This window comes from Triturus cristatus, chromosome 7 (assembly GCF_964204655.1).
Source record: "Triturus cristatus chromosome 7, aTriCri1.1, whole genome shotgun sequence".
NCBI classification, from domain to species: Eukaryota; Metazoa; Chordata; class Amphibia; order Caudata; family Salamandridae; genus Triturus; species Triturus cristatus.
In genome coordinates this window covers 1702770602-1702788710 of record NC_140590.1, presented here as the reverse complement: position 1 = coordinate 1702788710, position 18109 = coordinate 1702770602, and the positions used below count along the sequence as shown (strand labels likewise).

Below are 18109 nucleotides of genomic sequence, written 5' to 3'. Positions count from 1 at the left end.
GACGTGGGACCCGTGCTCACTACGCCACTGGAGTCAAGCTATCCTGGCTGATGACGGCTGATAGCCAGAAACCGGTCCTAGGATGCTTGATTCCGGTCCAGGGAAGACATGGCTTGGCAGTTCGGGCTGGACTGTTCCCATGAGGCACAGGGTCAAGACTGATTTGCATATGGCCATGTCTAAACTGGGGTGGTGTAGTGGGCAAAAGAACGATGGATTTAACCCAGATCTCTTGACTGGGGGAAAATGTATGCATTGTCAGCATTCCGTCCATCATTTGTTTGTTGTTATGCTTTTCGCCCTAAGTGGGATGGGTATTCCCAGACGTGGGACCCGTGCTCACTACGCCACTGGAGTCAAGCTATCCTGGCTGATGACGGCTGATAGCCAGAAACCGGTCCTAGGATGCTTGATTCCGGTCCAGGGAAGACATGGCTTGGCAGTTCGGGCTGGACTGTTCCCATGAGGCACAGGGTCAAGACTGATTTGCATATGGCCATGTCTAAACTGGGGTGGTGTAGTGGGCAAAAGAACTATGGATTTAACCCAGATCTCTTGACTGGGGGAAAATGTATGCATTGTCAGCATTCCGTCCATCATTTGTTTGTTGTTACGCTTTTCGCCCTAAGTGGGATGGGTATTCCCAGACGTGGGACCCGTGCTCACTACGCCACTGGAGTCAAGCTATCCTGGCTGATGACGGCTGATAGCCAGAAACCGGTCCTAGGATGCTTGATTCCGGTCCAGGGAAGACATGGCTTGGCAGTTCGGGCTGGACTGTTCCCATGAGGCACAGGGTCAAGACTGATTTGCATATGGCCATGTCTAAACTGGGGTGGTGTAGTGGGCAAAAGAACGATGGATTTAACCCAGATCTCTTGACTGGGGGAAAATGTATGCATTGTCAGCATTCCGTCCATCATTTGTTTGTTGTTACGCTTTTCGCCCTAAGTGGGATGGGTATTCCCAGACGTGGGACCCGTGCTCACTACGCCACTGGAGTCAAGCTATTCTTGCTGATGACGGCTGATAGCCAGAAACCGGTCCTAGGATGCTTGATTCCGGTCCAGGGAAGACATGGCTTGGCAGTTCGGGCTGGACTGTTCCCATGAGGCACAGGGTCAAGACTGATTTGCATATGGCCATGTCTAAACTGGGGTGGTGTAGTGGGCAAAAGAACGATGGATTTAACCCAGATCTCTTGACTGGGGGAAAATGTATGCATTGTCAGCATTCCGTCCATCATTTGTTTGTTGTTACGCTTTTCGCCCTAAGTGGGATGGGTATTCCCAGACGTGGGACCCGTGCTCACTACGCCACTGGAGTCAAGCTATCCTGGCTGATGACGGCTGATAGCCAGAAACCGGTCCTAGGATGCTTGATTCCGGTCCAGGGAAGACATGGCTTGGCAGTTCGGGCTGGACTGTTCCCATGAGGCACAGGGTCAAGACTGATTTGCATATGGCCATGTCTAAACTGGGGTGGTGTAGTGGGCAAAAGAACGATGGATTTAACCCAGATCTCTTGACTGGGGGAAAATGTATGCATTGTCAGCATTCCGTCCATCATTTGTTTGTTGTTACGTTTAAATCAACAAAGGCTGCATATAGTGTGCCACCCCCCAGAACCACCCATTTCCAATATATTGTGGAAAATCTAAAAACTTGGTCCACCGTGCTGGTCAGGGGTCGGAAGCCAGCCTGTAAAGTGGACATGACTCCCGATTCCTCAATCCAGGTCTGGACCCTGAGAAGTACCATTCTAGCCACAACCTTCTGGATGCAGGCTATTAGGCTAATTGGCCTGTAGTTTCCCGGGTCAGCTCGGTCACCCTTCTTGAAAATTGGTATGATTTGATGAGGAATCCTCTGATTCGGATGGCTAGGGAGGCTAAGGGGGTGGAGGGGAGGGTGGGCGGTACTGGTGATTGTCAGGTATCTAACCTGGGCCTATCTGAAATAATTTTGACTGTGCACGGTGATTTTTCTAATGTACTATATATACGGTCTGATTCTATATCTGTTGATTGTCTTTGTTGCAAAAACAATAAAAACGTTTAAAAAAAAAAAAAAATTGGTATGATTTCTGCTCCCCGCCATATATCCGGCACCATAGTGCTTTTGGCCAAAGTGTTCGCCAGTAATTCAATGTATGGGACCCAGACTGATCTGCTATGCAAAAACAGGTCTGCGGGAATTTTATCTAGGCCCGGGGCCCTGCCCTTAGGAATTAGATTAAGGGCACATTCAACATCTTTTTTGGTGAACACTAGCGTGATTGCTGATAGAGGAGGACTAAGAGAGGCTGGGGCGGGTAGTGGGACATTATTTGTATTAGCAAACTGGGACTTGAAGTGCTTGACCCAGTGTTCTGGCGGGACATGATTAACCGGGACTGGTTTTTGGTTCCCCATGCCCCACCTCACAAGATGCCAGAAGTCCGTTGAGTCTCTGGACTTACTGGCTACCAGTAACTCCTCCCAGTTTTTAGTGTCCCACGTTTTTTTCGCCACATTTTGTGTCCTTTTGTAATGGTTCCTTGCCGCCCGTATAGCTTCCCTATCAGTGGATCGCACTGCATCAGCTAAAGATTTGTATGCAATCCTGCAATTTTTATCATACCATGATTCCTGTTTTCTTTTCCCCTTACCAGGGTGCCTCTTCCTATAAATACTAAAAAATTTACTAAGTTTAAGAAAAAGGGTCGAGTGAATGTGGACTACCCTACTGCAGTAATCCTCATAATCCAACTGCCCCAGCATTTCAGTTGTTGCTTCTTTTACCATGTCATTCATTTTGTTAACCCCTTCGGTGCTCATGACGGAATGGTTCCGTCATGACCCACGGTTGAGCTGTGCTCATGACGGAACCATTCCGTCATGACCACACCCGCGCAAGATTCCGTCAGCACAGCGGCGGAATCTGCGCAGCATCGAAAGGGTTAATGGATTCGGGCTTACCCAGACACTCGGCCCATCTAACCCGCCGAGTATCATTTGTCATGATGATATCATCTATCAAATCTTCTTGTATTGACCTCAGCCCTTTGTGCAGCTGCAGCTCAAGACTGAGAGGATTATGGTCACTTTCGATACGCTGTATTACTATCATATCATGTATAGCAGACCAAAATTCAAGATTGACCAGAATGTAGTCAATTCTACTAGTGCTCAGTCCATTATTGAAGGTTGGATTACCCTGCTTATCTCCTCGTGTCCTGCCATTCACTGCTCTCAGCCCATGTTCTAAACTGAAGGTCTTAAGTTGTAGGGCTGCCTGGGTCCACCGTTTAATAGGGGTTAAACTAAGGGTGGGGATTTGCCAACAGATATCCTCTGCCTCCGTGAGCTCTAGATCGGTTTGGTCCAGAGGCTCATAGGAGCAGTTGAAATCTCTGCAAATTAGCAAATTGGCACGTCCTCTCCAGATACTAATATAATATCCCAGTGCCACCACAACTTCTGATGGTTTCCCTCCTGGCTTTCCTCTGGCATACACATTGAAAATGATAAGTTCGCCAAACGATGGAGATTTTAACTTAACCGCCAGAATGTCCCTTGAATTGGTTTCTAGTTGTGAAGTTGTAAAACCATCGTCCTGTTTTACCCATGTGGTCAGTCCCCCCTTAGGTCTCCCTCTGTTTGTTTTGGTTGCAGCTATTGCAAAGTGAAGATACCCTGATCTATGCTGGGGCTCTAATGCCCATGTTTCTTGCATATTGACTATCATAAAATTATCAATGAAAGTAGCCCAGTCCCTGGAGGACAACTTATTTTTAAGACCTGCCACATTCCACGAGACCAGAAACTGGGTCTCCACATTGCTGCTTAAAGCATTTTGAACAGTTACAGAGTCTCCTGTACTACTAATATCCAACTTTCCCTCTGTCTCTGATCCGCTAACCTCCACCAGACAACCAGTATCGGTTGGCTTCCCTGGAAAGTTACTAGGTGTAAAGAGACCTGTAACTCCAGCGACAGCCTCATAATTAGTTAGACCATGAATTATTGTATCACTTGCACAGTCACCTTGGTTGTTTGTTTGTGTACTATGCTCAGAGTTCATTGGCACATTGCTGGTGACACCAATCAAGTCAAGACCTCTGTCAGGTATATTTGGATCGGTGGGTACATTCCTATCCAAAGCCTCAACCACACCCACTAACTCCTCCCCAGGTAACTGTAGACTTCAATCACAGGCATCCAGACCACTAAAGATGTCAAACCGATTAGACACTTCCAGTGGAGTGAATAGCACTGGATAGTCCATGCTCCTATGATCAGTGATACTTGGCCTAGTGGGTACTATGTTCCACCCAGACGATTCTGGAATTATGGCTGCAGGTTGCACATAGGCAGGGTTCCTGTTATTGACCGTGCTGGGGAATTTAATAGTGGGTAAAAAGTGACCATTGGCCTGGTGGGTTGAAAATACTACAGATCTTGGGTAAAAGTAAGTCAGAGGACGTGGAATAATGCTGCTATAAAAATTTACCTCTGGCGAATTCAGGATATAGCGTACTGCATTGTGGTCTCTGAAATTGACCACAACCACATCCCCCCCAATGTCTTTAGGTCTTCCCCCCAGCCACTGGAGCCGGCGCACGTGAATTATTTCGCCATCTATATTACTGGCGATTGGCCTATGTAATGCCAGCCAGTGTGTTATTTTATTCTTTAGTTGGGAGAAACCCTCTCTCTTGTTCACTGGGAGCTCTGGAACCCCCGTTAGAATCACAACGTATGGTACGGCCTCGGGCGGAAGATCCGGTAATGGTCCCCTAAACTGTTCCCCCCGGGTCTGCCACAGGCCTCCCTCCTCGTATCTTTTTGATCCATTCAGACAGTTACCCATGTCTCTGGTAGATTTATTTTTAGAGATTGTTGGATGACAATTAGTTTTAACTGTTGTATTACACACAGGAGCATTTATCAAATTGGTGGTAGAATTGCTCACATGGGATTTAGGGGCAGGAGCTGACCCACTCAATAGATGACTGCTAGAGGACGGAACATCTAGTATAGGGTTAGTTAAAACTGTATTTACAACTAGCCCAATTTCAGTAGATGGTAGTCGAGATTTGTTAGTGGATTTATCCCCTGGGAAGAGAACTGGGACCTGATTAGACTCCGAATTACCTTTTAATTGTGTAGGACTTGACATCCTACCCAGGTCTACTTCTATTTTCCCTAGTCGGTTCTCTATTTTTTCCAATCTTTCCACTATTGCGAGAGTATAAGATCGCATAATCATCTCGATACTATCCAAAAGATTGCTGGTGTCTTTTATAATAGGCCCATTTTCTTTGGAGCTGTGTTTAATACTATGTTCCCCCTCTATATGCACAGAAGTCAACAAAGATATAGGAACAGTATCCAAACCAGTCCCATCCTTAGGGGTTGCTGCGGATGTAGCCTTGGTACTAGGGGGGATGACCTTCTTCCCAAATTCGGTGTAGCTCGTCTTCTGTTTGGTAGGTTCCATCCTATTACGTCTCTTCTTATTAGGTGGTGGACCATGCTTTGTAGATTGTACAGCTTTCTTATGTCTTTGTCTAATAGACTTAAGGGGAGTGGGTGTTACAGCAGTCACAATTCCTGAAGTACTGGATAGATCGTGTGATAGATTTGTAATATCTGTTCCAGTAGAAGAAGTAGTAGGTACTACGAATTCTCTCAACAAAAGAGGAACACCTTCTGTACATAAGGTCTCATCAGCAGGGGCTGGTACTGGGATGAGCTCGTTTTGAAGAATGGCTGCGGGATTAGGCTCATACAGTGCCCTATTTTTAATGTTTTCTATAGAGCGTCTACGCTCAGCTCGGCGCTCTGCGAGGGAAAATTCTGTTGAGCCTCCGGATGGTGTTCTCGTAAAATAGTTATCCAGGGTGCCATTCATTATAGTTCCCACTCTGTCAGTCACCTTTGTTATAGGACTCAGCACAATCGTGGACATGTTAGTAACTACGTCGGGTAATTGTTGTAGCAATAACGTATATTGACAACTTACGATGCGTCGTTTTCTTATGGCTCTCAGTTTGCCCAGAGTGCTGTGCCCGGTCCGCTCTCGTTGGTCCTCAGAGGGCCACAGAGGGCCCGCCCTTTGCCCGGGCTTAGCCCGGCGCGTCCCGCACGCGTCCCGCGAAGGCGGGCCTCCGGGCGTTTTGTGTGCGCCTCCTGTCGCTGGCGCCACGTGAGCTCGTCGCGCCGCCTCTGGGGCTGCCGGGAATTGGAGTCCCGGGGCGGCGACGCGGAAGGTGGTGGTTGTGAGCGCTTGCTAGCGCTGAGATGGCACCTCTTACTCTTGGCGGTGGCGGTGGCAGCAATGGCGTGGCTCTCCTCTGGTGAGTATCGCTGTGTGGCAGTTTCCCCCCGCTCCGCCGGCCTCCGGGCGTTTTGTATGCGCCTCCTGTCGCTGGCGCCGCGTGAGCTCGTCGCGCCGCCGCTGGGGCTGCCGGGAATTGGAGTCCCGGGGAGGCGACGCGGAAGGTGGTGGTTGTGAGCGCTTGCTAGCGCTGAGATGGCACCTCTGACTCTTGGCGGTGGCGGTGGCAGCAATGGCGTGGCTCTCCTCTGGTGAGTATCGCTGTGTGGCAGTTTCCTATTGTATTGTATTTAATGATGTGAAGCCTGCAACTAAGAGAAAATAAGATAAAGACATATATATTTTCATCTTGTCTTCCATCATTTTTACGGTGTAGTGTCGTTTTTGGAACGGATGAACGCATGGTTATTGTGAGGGTGTGACGTACGCTTAACACGGTGCCTGACCCCAACCGCTCGAGCCAAGCTACCATTGTGCTGGGAACCTGGTGACTGCTAACCCGGTTGCCCGGTTTCCAACATAAAATTGGTGTTCAGTGGTGGGATTGAGCTGTGCTTGTGTCTACTCGACAATAACTTTGGGTAGTCCATAGGCCTACACCGGGAGTTTTCTCCAAGCGGACTTCCTAATTTTGAGTTTTGTTTTTTCCAAATTTACTTCTGGTGGTGGGAGGAGGTATTACAAAAGGTACCCCCCTGCATAGCTTCTGTAAGCAACTGTCTTCTATCCTGAGTGGGCAAAATGGAATTTGTGTTGGAGGATGTGGAAACTTACACTGTGGCCCAACTCAGAGAGTTTTGTCAGCGAGAGGGGGTGTTTTGTCCCCAAGGTGCAAAGAAGGGTGAGCTCCAGACCAGCTTAAGGGCTTGGGGGGAGGCACGACGAGAAAGTAAGGTTGAGAAGGAGGATAGGGATGGAGAGCCTGTCAGCGAGGGGGCTGGTTTGTACCAACCTGAGGTGGGGAACCTATTAGAGGGGCCCAGAACACTTTCAAGGAAGGGCAGCAGTGTCTCTAGTGGCGGCTTATCAGAAGCAGTATTAACTGACCGGAGGGAGAAAAGACAGCTCACATGGGAGTTGGCGAAGCTGGAGAAAGAAAAGGAGGAACGGAGGATGGCTCACGAGTTGAGGCTCAGGGAGATAGATCTCCAGATCCTACGGGTCGGGGCACACACTGTTCCTAATGGTGGCAGCGAAGAGAGAGAAATCACCAGGGAACCCAAACCCTATCTGCCAAAAGACATAGTAGCCAGCTATAGTGCGGGAGATGATATCGCCAAGTGGCTAGCGGCCTATGAGGTCTCTTTAAGAGCCCATGGGGTTCCAGACAAATATTGGGGAGGGGGATTGTATAAATACATGCCTCCAGCTGGCAGGGATACATTACTGGCCCTGGAGCAGGATGAGCAGACCCACTACCCCACCATGAAAGTGGCGCTCGTGAGGAAGTTTGGACTAACACCCGAGAAGTACAGACAGAAGTTCCGGGGTAGCCACAAACTGGGCACACAGAATTGGGTGGATTTCCTGGACTATGCAAAGAAGGCATTAGAGGGTTGGATACAGGGCAGCGAGGTGAGGGACTACAAGGGGTTGTTTGATTTGATGTTGAAGGAACACCTGCTCGAAAAATGTTTCCCAGACCTGCGTCAACACCTGGTGGATAGCAAGCTGACCAATCCCCGGAAGCTTGCTGAGGAGGCGGACATTTGGGCTAGTACCCGGGTGTCCACAAGGGGGACTGGAGGGGACTCTCAAAAGACCGGACAGGGCGCCCCCCAGAAGAAAGAGGGAGGGGAAAAGAAAACGGAGTTCTCTAAAGGCCCCCAAAATAGTTTCCAAGGGAAGGGAACGGGATTCACCCCTAGGGCTAACCCACCCAGAAACCCTAACCCTGGCCAGAGTCAGCAGCCATGGGTTGTCCATTGCTTCGAGTGCGGTGGTGTCGGACACTATAAGGGAGATGTGAAGTGCCCGAAAAGACCACCCCCTCCCATCGGAGGAAAGGCCCCCGGAGTAGCTAGTGTAGTGCTCGGGGAGGAGATGCCTTTAGATAAGGGAAGGGAGAGGAATATAGCGCACAGGGATGCGCTATATTCTTGTTAAGATGGCACTTCCCTGCGTTTTTTAAATGACCCAGCTCGGCGCAGCAGATTTGCTTGTGGCACTGTGCTGCGCCATTTCATTGTAAATATACCCCATGGTGTCGCAAGGGCAATGCTATACCTAAGTTAAATTTACCAAGCAACGCCGAAGTATGGCTGCTGCTGGTGGATTCAGTCCACTCCCTCCCCAACTTCACGGAGATGTCTGATCTTCTTCGAATGTTGAGCAGGCACTGCCGTCAAGGTGTTTCTGAGGCCCAACATAAAAACACCACCCAAACATTGAGTTCTGCCCACCCACAGGAGTTCAAAGGGGTTTGATCCCTAGAAAGTTTGACATGTGTCCCTGGATCTGTGAGGCACACAGCAGCATTGCAGCAGCAAGTTTTTCCCTCGAGGCAGTCAGAGCTCAGGTTTTCTCACACAGGGGATGCAATTTCAACTCCTCCAGATTTGCATGACGATTGTGTTGGGCACACAATTATGGGCACAGTTGTAACTGGGATTATAGTTCACTTTCATTCCTCCCCTTCTGTTCTTTCTCCAACAAACCTAATGATCACTCCCAAGCCAGAGAAGAGGCCAAGGCAACCCCCCAGGCCTGATGGATGCTTTGGTGGCACAATGGGACAGGTGAGCCCCCACAAACTCCAGGCAGTAACACTGTGAAAAGAATGTGATGTCACCAGGACGATTCACTCAGTCAGGCTCCTTTGGGCTGCTCCACTCCCGGCAGTTATAGCCAGCCATCTCTTTAAGGCAGACTCCCCATGCAGGTATACCTCCAGCACCCACCTCTCAGCAGGCCAGGCATGATTTTATTTCAAGCAGATCTATAGCTTCTTTACCAGCTTGCTGACTTCAGGTAACACCCCCTCGCGTCTGGGAAGCTGGCTGTCAAGACTACAAGCCCTGCATCTCAGAATATTTTCCCGACAGCATGTGAGAGTCACTTAGACTGGTCAGTGAGAACTTCTGGAATCTTGACTGGCAGTGTCAGTCCTTCTCTTATATTTCTATCTCACAAATGTTTTGTATTCCACACCTGCTATACTGGAACCAGTTCAAGGTGGTTCCTTCACCTTATGTATCCCTCTTCAAGCCAGAAACAATGTTTAGAATAAACGTGGTGGCCATCTTGGAACAGTATTGTGCTGTTTTTCCAATTCAAAGATGGCTATTGCATTTAAAATCAATATGGGGACCTTCTTATTTTTTACAATATAAAACAAGTATTGGCACAAACAACTCGATTTAACTTGCTGACATATAAAAACACAGGCATATATTCCTGCTCTAGCACATTAATGGTAGATCTATTGCATTTGGTTGTACTTGTTTAGTATGTCTTTACAATTTTCTGTCACTTGTTAGTTTCCTTCTTTTCAGAAATAGTCTTCCTGGGTATGCCTGTAGGAGAGTACACTCACAGGATATTTAATAATGAATATTGCCGCAGAAGTGCAACACAGATATTTCTGTACTCAATTGTGAACAAACGTATTGTAATCGTACTGTTGTTTGTGACAGCTCATGAGTAAAAATTTTTGCTCTCTACTTTAATATTTACCACTCCCTCACAGCTGCTGTGTTGGAGGTATTTATTGAAACACAGTGGCAGTGTCCTTTGAGGTGAGTAGGTTGCTCATGTTAGCCAACCATACTGACTTAGGTGGAAGCCTATGGTTTTTTATGGAAAACTGAAGCCTGTAGCTGTATCTAAGTCATCCTATTGTGTTAACGGAAACTCTGCATTGAGCCTTTTAAGTCAACCTCTTTCTTGCCATCTATCCATTCTCTCACTCTCCTCTCTTTCTTCTACCTCTCTGGATGCTTCATATCTCTCGCTTCCTCTTCCCTCCATCTCTTTCTGTCTCTCTGTTGAAGCCCCTGTGCCTGCTGCAGTTATCCTCGGGGGTCCTAGGGAAAGTGTGAGAGGATCCTGTAGCCGACCTGGGATTTCACAGCCAGCACTGCAATGAACTGATGTGTGCTGCCCAAATATGGAGTGGTGAGGTTAAGGTTGGCTATAGTCCGGGGCGTAGCTTCAGGGGTGTGTTTGGGGTGTTACACCCCCCTAATAATTGTATTTTCTCATGAATAGTTGGGTACAGGTGCTTTCAGTCTGGGATGGTGAGGAGTCTGTCAGATTTCACCTGGGATTTTTGCATGTACACACTGACAAAATCAACCGAACATTCTGTCTCATTTTTTTTTTAAAGTCCTCAAAATGTTGGTTCTTTTACAAAATATTGCATTTCTCTCACTTACTACATCTACCAATCTGCATTCCTTTTCCTTTCCACTGCCCCTTAAGTCCCTCTCAGGCACCCTAGATATTACAAGTATGCATTTTAACATTATTTGCCAGCATGATTGTCAGAAAATCTGAAGTTCACCCCCCCAATCATAATGACCAAGTTACTCCCCTAGCTATAGTGCTCCAAAGTTATTCATTTGTGCCATATAATTTATTTCTCATGATGTCTCTTGTGTTTTAAGCCTCCCTTTTATATTCACATGAGCAGCATCCAATGTCATGTAATATGATTACTTGTGATTCCATCATTGAGACCAGGGTCATTAGATGTCATTTTGACTTACGTCATCATCTTGAATCCTACTTCTTTGATCAGACAATGTCAATAAATTTGGGGTTCACTTATTTTAAAAACCGTGTAGTTGGCCAGTGTAGGTAGCCAGTGACTCCACAGGGTTAGTTATTGCTTGAGACTCACCATGTGTTACCATCTCCGTCGCTCTCCCCAAAGGCACTGTAGGAACCATCTTTGTGTTTGTAGTTGAGTTCTCTTTGATACCCTGAAAAAATAAAACAACTAAACCGAAATGTAGTTGATGGATGCAAGATCAGTGCTGTGGGGTTTCACATCAAGGCGCTTCTCCGCCAGGAGAAAAGGCCATCATTTTGTCAGAAACTAGTTTCTAACTTACTTGCAGAGAAATCTGCTCTTCAACGCAAACAGGGTGTGTAGCTCAATTCCTACACTGCTACAAGACATACTTGGTTACCACCTGAAAAAAAAGTCATTGTCTGTTCACCCCCAGAGCTGACTGAGCACCTCAATCTCTTCATAGCAAAAATCCCTATCCTAACCGGGGGAATAGGTAGCAAATAGATCTATGTTGCTATAAAAAATATACATTGACAATTGCCAACATGTACATTGGAGTATAATCCTGAGGTACTTTTGGGACAGAAAATACCATATTCCTCAAGTATATTTGAAGCCACGCTGACAACCTTTTACAGTCAATGATGTTAATATTCCTAAGAACTCTATCTTAAAATGTCACTCATTTTGGATGACCTGCCACCAACAGCCCCAGTCAATTAGGCACAAATGAACAGTTTGGCCATAGTTAAAGTCTTCCAAGCAACACTCACATCTCACCCTGACCAGCTTTCATGGCTGGATCAGAGTCTGGTGAACCCTTCAACTTAAAAAAACATTAATTTGATTTCCTTGGAATGTCAATGACTCTTGGTGACCTCTGTCCCACAGCAGATCTATCTATCCCTCATGGTTACTGCTTTAACTTTCCCTGGATCCAATTTGCTTCTGAAGTACCTTGCTCCATATGATCCACCTACCGCTGCTCATGTATCCCACAGCCGTGGTCTTGATTGCTGTCGTCAGCTGCCCCGTTTTCTCCAGATACTGCAAGACGTAGATAATGGGGGCAAACGTCAGCATGTTCTGCTCCCCGCAGCCGTATGGCATCTGAATCAGATTGCCAAGGTTCTGCAACGCCGACCCCATGATATCACCTTTAGAGAAAAAGAATCCTGAGTCAGGTGGCAGCACCCAAAAGACCTGTCATTGGTTCATCAACAGCATTAAAAAGCTATTAATCAAACTCTTTTGTCTTTCACTTTTAAGAGGGGTGGTGCAATGACAGCAAAGCGACACTTACTTCAGACTGAAAGGGGTACAAACCAGCGACTCTGCTCTTGTAATCCTGCTACGCATACCTATTCTCTGGGGTTTCCATGTGAGAGCCAACTGGACAAGGTTCCTCTTACAAATATACTTGTAGACGTCAGAGAGACCAACACACTGCACCCTAGACGGGAAGTCACCAAGAGACTCCAGGAAGTACACAATTGGTACCTCTTTTCATCAGCGTCAGTGGGATAGATGCAGTAGAACCTCTAGCCTTCTCTTTGTCCTTCTGACAGTGACACAAATCAATGTAGGTGGTGATCCTGTAGAGAGTCATCACACCTCAGATGCCAGATCCAGCTACTGGTGGCCCTTATCCCCATCTCCTCAGATGTTCCTCACAGCTTTGTTTCACATTGCACTGGAAAAGCTGCACTTCATTGACTGCGCTTTTTTAACAGGACAATTAAGAAGCCTCTTGAAGAGCCAGGCAATCAAAAGCCATCCAGAGACTTCCGTCACAACTAGCAGCAAATGGGGCACGGAGTATTGTTAGGAGCAATACCCCTTATCTATAACTGTTGAGGTGCTAACACTGAAAAGGTTCACTGCTTAAAGCTACTTTATTTAAATGGCCTACATTTTCTATTTTAAGCTGGTCAAGCACACACAGACTACTCATCCAGGTACTACTTTAAAGACATGAATTTTTTGTCTTGGATGTGAATTGTATGCAGCATCTCTTTTAATTATACTAACCCTACATATAATGTCTACTTCTGGGATTGTCTTCAGCCACTTTAGGTCTCAGAATAGTGGGTTTGAGTTCCCCTTTGTAAACAGATACCTACAAGTTGTAGGGTATCATTTTCTTGTTGAGCCACATACCAGAACTTAATAAGTAGCGGCACTCATAAGACGCGGTCAGTTGACTATGTTGTAAATTTGAGTTGGTAGCCTGAAGGGTTATGGTTCTAGAGATTTTTCCAAAACACCAAGCGAGTGCAGAGTGGGGACGTTTTCACCTTGATGGGAAAACGCATCTAAAGAAGATATTGATTCAATGTTTCATGTCCAGAAGACAATACCCATCAGCACCTAATACCCAGATAAACTGAGATTTCAGAATACCTTAAAGAGTATAAATGTCTATTTTTGTTTATTTATTTCTATATAATTGTCAACATGTAAGTTGAAGGGCAAGAACTCGATCACAGGATACAAGATTTTAACATCTTGGCCAAAAAGGCTTTAGTAGATTAGTGTTGTCCTCGAGATGTTCAACGCTGACTTTTTTAGAGCTAAGTGGGTTTTATCATCCAACAAACCGGCCCTGATCAGTCAGTGACTGACTTGCCCAAGTACATCAGCGTATGGTCCATAACGGCCTCTGCACTTAAGGACATAAAAATAAATCTTGCCTCTCGGACCCGGAGGTCCATGGGGGCTTCTTTAGGAGAGGCATCAAGCCAAGGGTGTACTTCCCACTCCCACAAGTAAGCTCCGGAATCTGGGAGTCTGATAGGACTCTGAATCATTATCCTCCATTAACCCTTTCGATGCTTGTGACGGAGCGGTTCCGTCATGCGTGTCGGTCGCGCTGTGCGCATGACGGAACCGCTCCGTCACGGCCCCGCCCGCGCAAGAACCCTTCAGCACAGCGCGGTAATCCGCGCTGCGCTGAAGGGGTTAAAGGTGCAACATTTTGCACATCACACCAGTCTTGAAGTCTCCTGAATGGCTGCCAATTAAATACAGGATAGTATGTAAATTGATGCCTAGTCCATGTGGCCAACATAGCAGTATTAAGGAGGACCATTCCAAATTGTTTACTGCTTAGTTATATAAATTCCATCTAGCAGGTGCGCCTCACATTGCTACCACTGAGATACAAAGAATTTGGGGTAAGGCCTCAACTTTTGTAAAAAAAAAAAAAAACACCTACCTTTGGGTCTTATTTTCTATGCCTCTTCACTTCAAAACGGGTGACAAAACACTGTGAAACAACTGTCACCTGTACAACAAAAAATACATAGCGAGGGTCTTTGAGTCTGGCCCAATTCAGCTATTGCTTGAAAAAAGTGCCTTTCATCTTCTGGATGAGGCCAAGGCATTTTGTGGATGTTTACATTTTGCAGTGGTGATTGGCAAAGGAGTCGTCCCTGGCATTGCAGCTTATGAGAGAGCTGCTGGTCAAGAGCTAAAAAGAAGTTGCACAGAGGTCTCTTCCTGCCTGCCACTGACTGTCAAAAACTGAACCGAGTGGCTGTTTTTTAAGCCATGCTCAGCGGCTCTGGGTGGTGAAGCACAACATAGTGCTACACCACCCATCACTGTTTTCCATGCCTCTTTTTTTTTAAGCATTTAGTCCAGAATGGTTTAACTGTTACTCCTCTTCCTTTGCTTATCCATCCCTTCAAAGCACTTTATAAAATCACTGAAGAAAAGTAAAAAGTCTAACCAATCATCTACCAAAGAGGTTTAACAGATGAAATTCAACAGCAGTGAAATGTCTCTCTCCTAACTAGTTTGGACTAGCTGAACAAGTTACTTACCTTCAGTAACACTTATTCTGGTACAGACTCAATCTAGGCACATATTCTTTGCCTCTTGAACATTCCCCAGGTGTCAGACCAAATCTGGAAACATTTCAGCAGCATCTCTGCACGTTAAAAGGTGGTGCCTTTCGGCCCGCACTGATGCCGTTCCGCTCCGGGAATGACATGCAGGGCCTATATAGACACCACTCCTGGAAGCTGTGGTCAGATGCTTTTAAGACTTCCTAGCAAACTGGTAGATTCTGGACTTGGGATCTTATTAATGGATAGAATCCAATCACAGAACGAGCAGAATAGGAGGATCAGTGAGGAATCTGCTGCTAGCTAGAGTGTACTAGAAAGAGTATTACCAAAGGTAAGTAACTTGTTCTTCAGATATAGACTTCTAGCGTCAAAGTCCTCACCTTTTGAATAGATACCAAAGCATTACCTATTTGGTGGTGGGTCTGTGACAGGACTGAAATCAAATAGACCTGCAGGACTGAGCAAGCAAAATGTCCCTCTTGGCGAACTTGACTGTCCAGCCAATAGTGCAACACCATGTCCTGTAAAGACCCTGTCATTGCACATCTCAAATTGTGGGAACAGTAATGTGCGTCTGAGCCCAATAGTGCAGAGCGACACCCACGTATCACATGGCCGATGTCTAGGACAAGGACTCTGCATGCTAATGCAGTGGTAGCAGCTTTGGCCCTTGTGTGAAGTCCTTCTGAAAGATGATCCAGTGGGGGGAGATGATTGTCTTTTGTGCAGCCGTGCCTTTTTTGCTGCAGAGAACCCCACAAAGAGCTGATCGTCGTCCTGGTGGCCTTTGGAACGATTAATGCAAAAGTTCAGCACTCTCTGGAGCGCAAGTGAGGAAGTCTCTTCTCCTTCTTAGAGAGATGAGGCGGAGCATAGAATGCTGGCAGGATGATGGTTTGCCTGCAAAGATGCATGAGTCCGCAGCACCAGTTTTCTTGAAAGAAGGTAGTGTAAGGTGGATTAACACAGAGAGCCTGAAGCTCAATCACTTGCTATGCTGAGGTAATGGCAATGAGGAACACAGTTTTGATGGTAAGAAGCAGTAAGGGGCAGCTGTGAAGCAGATCGAACAGAGTGCACACTGGGTAAGTAAGGACTGGATTAAGGTCCCATTGCGGCGTCACAAGGGGAGAAGGGGAAACATATGTTGTTGTCCTTGAATAGAAAACATTCACAATGGTGATTTAAATGGAAAAGGCTAATCTATGAACCGCAGGAAGGCCGAAAGGGTCGAAATGTAACCCTTAACTGTACATAAAGCAAGAAATAGCCGGGCAAAGTGAGAACAAACAGCAAACCATAATATTTGTGGACTCAAGTGGGTCAATTTGGCATGTGACCCACCAAAATATTTTTTTTTACCACCGACAGATATATATAATTTTCATCAAGGGATTTCTGACTGCCAGGCTAACATCAACATACCTTGGAGGAAGGTGGAAAGTTTCAGCTGTCACCCATCAGTCTCCACACACAAAGGTGGAGATTGCGAAGGCCCAGGTATAGATCCCTTCTCTGTTGCTGTGACAGCAGGTCCTCCAGAAGAGGCAGCATGATAGGGGGACATATGCTCAAGTCCAGGATTTCTTGAAACCATACTATCCACCCCGAATCCGGAGCTACTTGGATGACTTGAGCCCGGTCTGTCTTGATCTTCTTGAGAACTCAGGGCAGGAGTTATTATCGACAGAAAGGCAGGCAGGAGTCCAAGCTCCACTCGAGGTAGAACGCATCCTAGAGCAAGTCGCGCTTTGGAAACTCCAGTGAATGGAAGTGCTGACATTGCTCATTCTCAGCAGTGGCAAACAGATCAAGCCAAGGTTCTCCCCATTTGCGTAAGAGACCTTGCACCACTTCCAGTGCAACACTTGTGATCCGCTAGGTGCCTAAGGCTGAGCTTGTTTGCCTGGCATTTGATGATCCTGCCAGGTGGGTCACCACCAGGAAAATTATTTCTGCAGAATTACTGCAGAATGTTAATGTGAAGCTGTTACTCCACCAAAGACCAGAGGCTTCTGATCTACACCTATACCAGAAAGCCACCCCATCCTAAAAGCAATGCATGAATCAGCTCTGAGTATGGAGGAGAGAGGGGCTACCGCTGAACTTATCTTGGTCCAGCAACCACCACAGCAGATCTTTTGCAGTCTCCTCCCAAATCTGAGTGTGGTCAGAGAGATCCCCTTAATTTTGGACCCAATAGATCTTCTGATCCCACTGCACAACCCGCATATGCCAACTGGTGTGCTCGGCCAGGAGGATGCAGGCAGCCGTCAGTCCAGCAGCCTCAGAGTCAAACTCACTGAAATCTAGGGCCGAGGATGAAAGATCAGGATGATAGTCTGAGTGTCCTCGACTTTGTTTCCTGGGGAAAGGCACAAAATCTAACTATGTCAAGAATGACTCTGATGAAGGGGAGCCTCCGAGAAGGAGTTAGGTGTGCCAGCGGGAAGTTGATGTTGAGTCCTAAAAATGACAGGAGTTTAGTCATAGTCTGGAGACACCTGATGACTTCCTGGGGTGAGCCTGCCTTCAACAACCACTCGGCAACATAGTAGAAAATTGGAACCCCAGACTTTTGAAGATGAGCTACCATCACAGCCATCACTTTTGTGAACACTTGAGAGGCACTGATGAGACCAAAGGGAGCACAGCAAACTGGAAAGGCTCCTGTCCAACCACAAAGTGCTGATTGGCTGGCAGGATCGAAATATCATAATAGGCGTCCTGCATGACCAACATCACCATCCAGTCACCAGGGTTGAGGGCAAATAAGACCTGGTCCAGGGTGAACATTTTAAAGTTCTTACAGAGGGAGGCATTGAGAGGGCTCAGGTTTCCATCCTTCTTCTGCTTCATCCTTCTTGTGCACCAGAAAGCAGGGAGAATAGCACCGCATCCTACTTCTGGCATCAGCACCCTCCCTATGGCCCCTTTGGCTAAAAAGGCTTACACTTTCTGTCTCCAAATGGAGAGATGGTCCTCTGTCAGTTGCTGCGATGATTGTGGGAGTTGCAGTGAGAAAGAAAGTAAAGGTAAGGCATAATTTTTACAGACAATCTGCAGGACCCACTTTCCAAAGTGATCTCTTGCCAACCCACATAGAATTGGTGGATTCTGCTTCCAACTGGTTGGCTGTGACACAGTACACCAAATAGGTTTGGCGGGGTATGGACGAGTGACATGCTGACCTT

The 18109-nt window shown here is 46.8% G+C and overlaps 1 protein-coding gene across 1 annotated transcript in view; it reads right to left on the bottom strand.

Moving 5' to 3' along the window:
* LOC146812814 (alpha-2-macroglobulin-like protein 1) overlaps nucleotides 1-18109 on the bottom strand; it is an 848867-nt gene that overhangs the window by 278295 nt on the left and 552463 nt on the right. Inside the window, exons 24-25 of the mRNA XM_085615205.1 lie at nucleotides 12042-12218; nucleotides 11167-11248 (exon numbers count right to left, since the gene is read on the bottom strand). Coding sequence (XP_085471331.1) covers nucleotides 11167-11248; nucleotides 12042-12218 — 259 coding nt within the window. The remainder of the gene's footprint in view (nucleotides 1-11166; nucleotides 11249-12041; nucleotides 12219-18109) is intronic.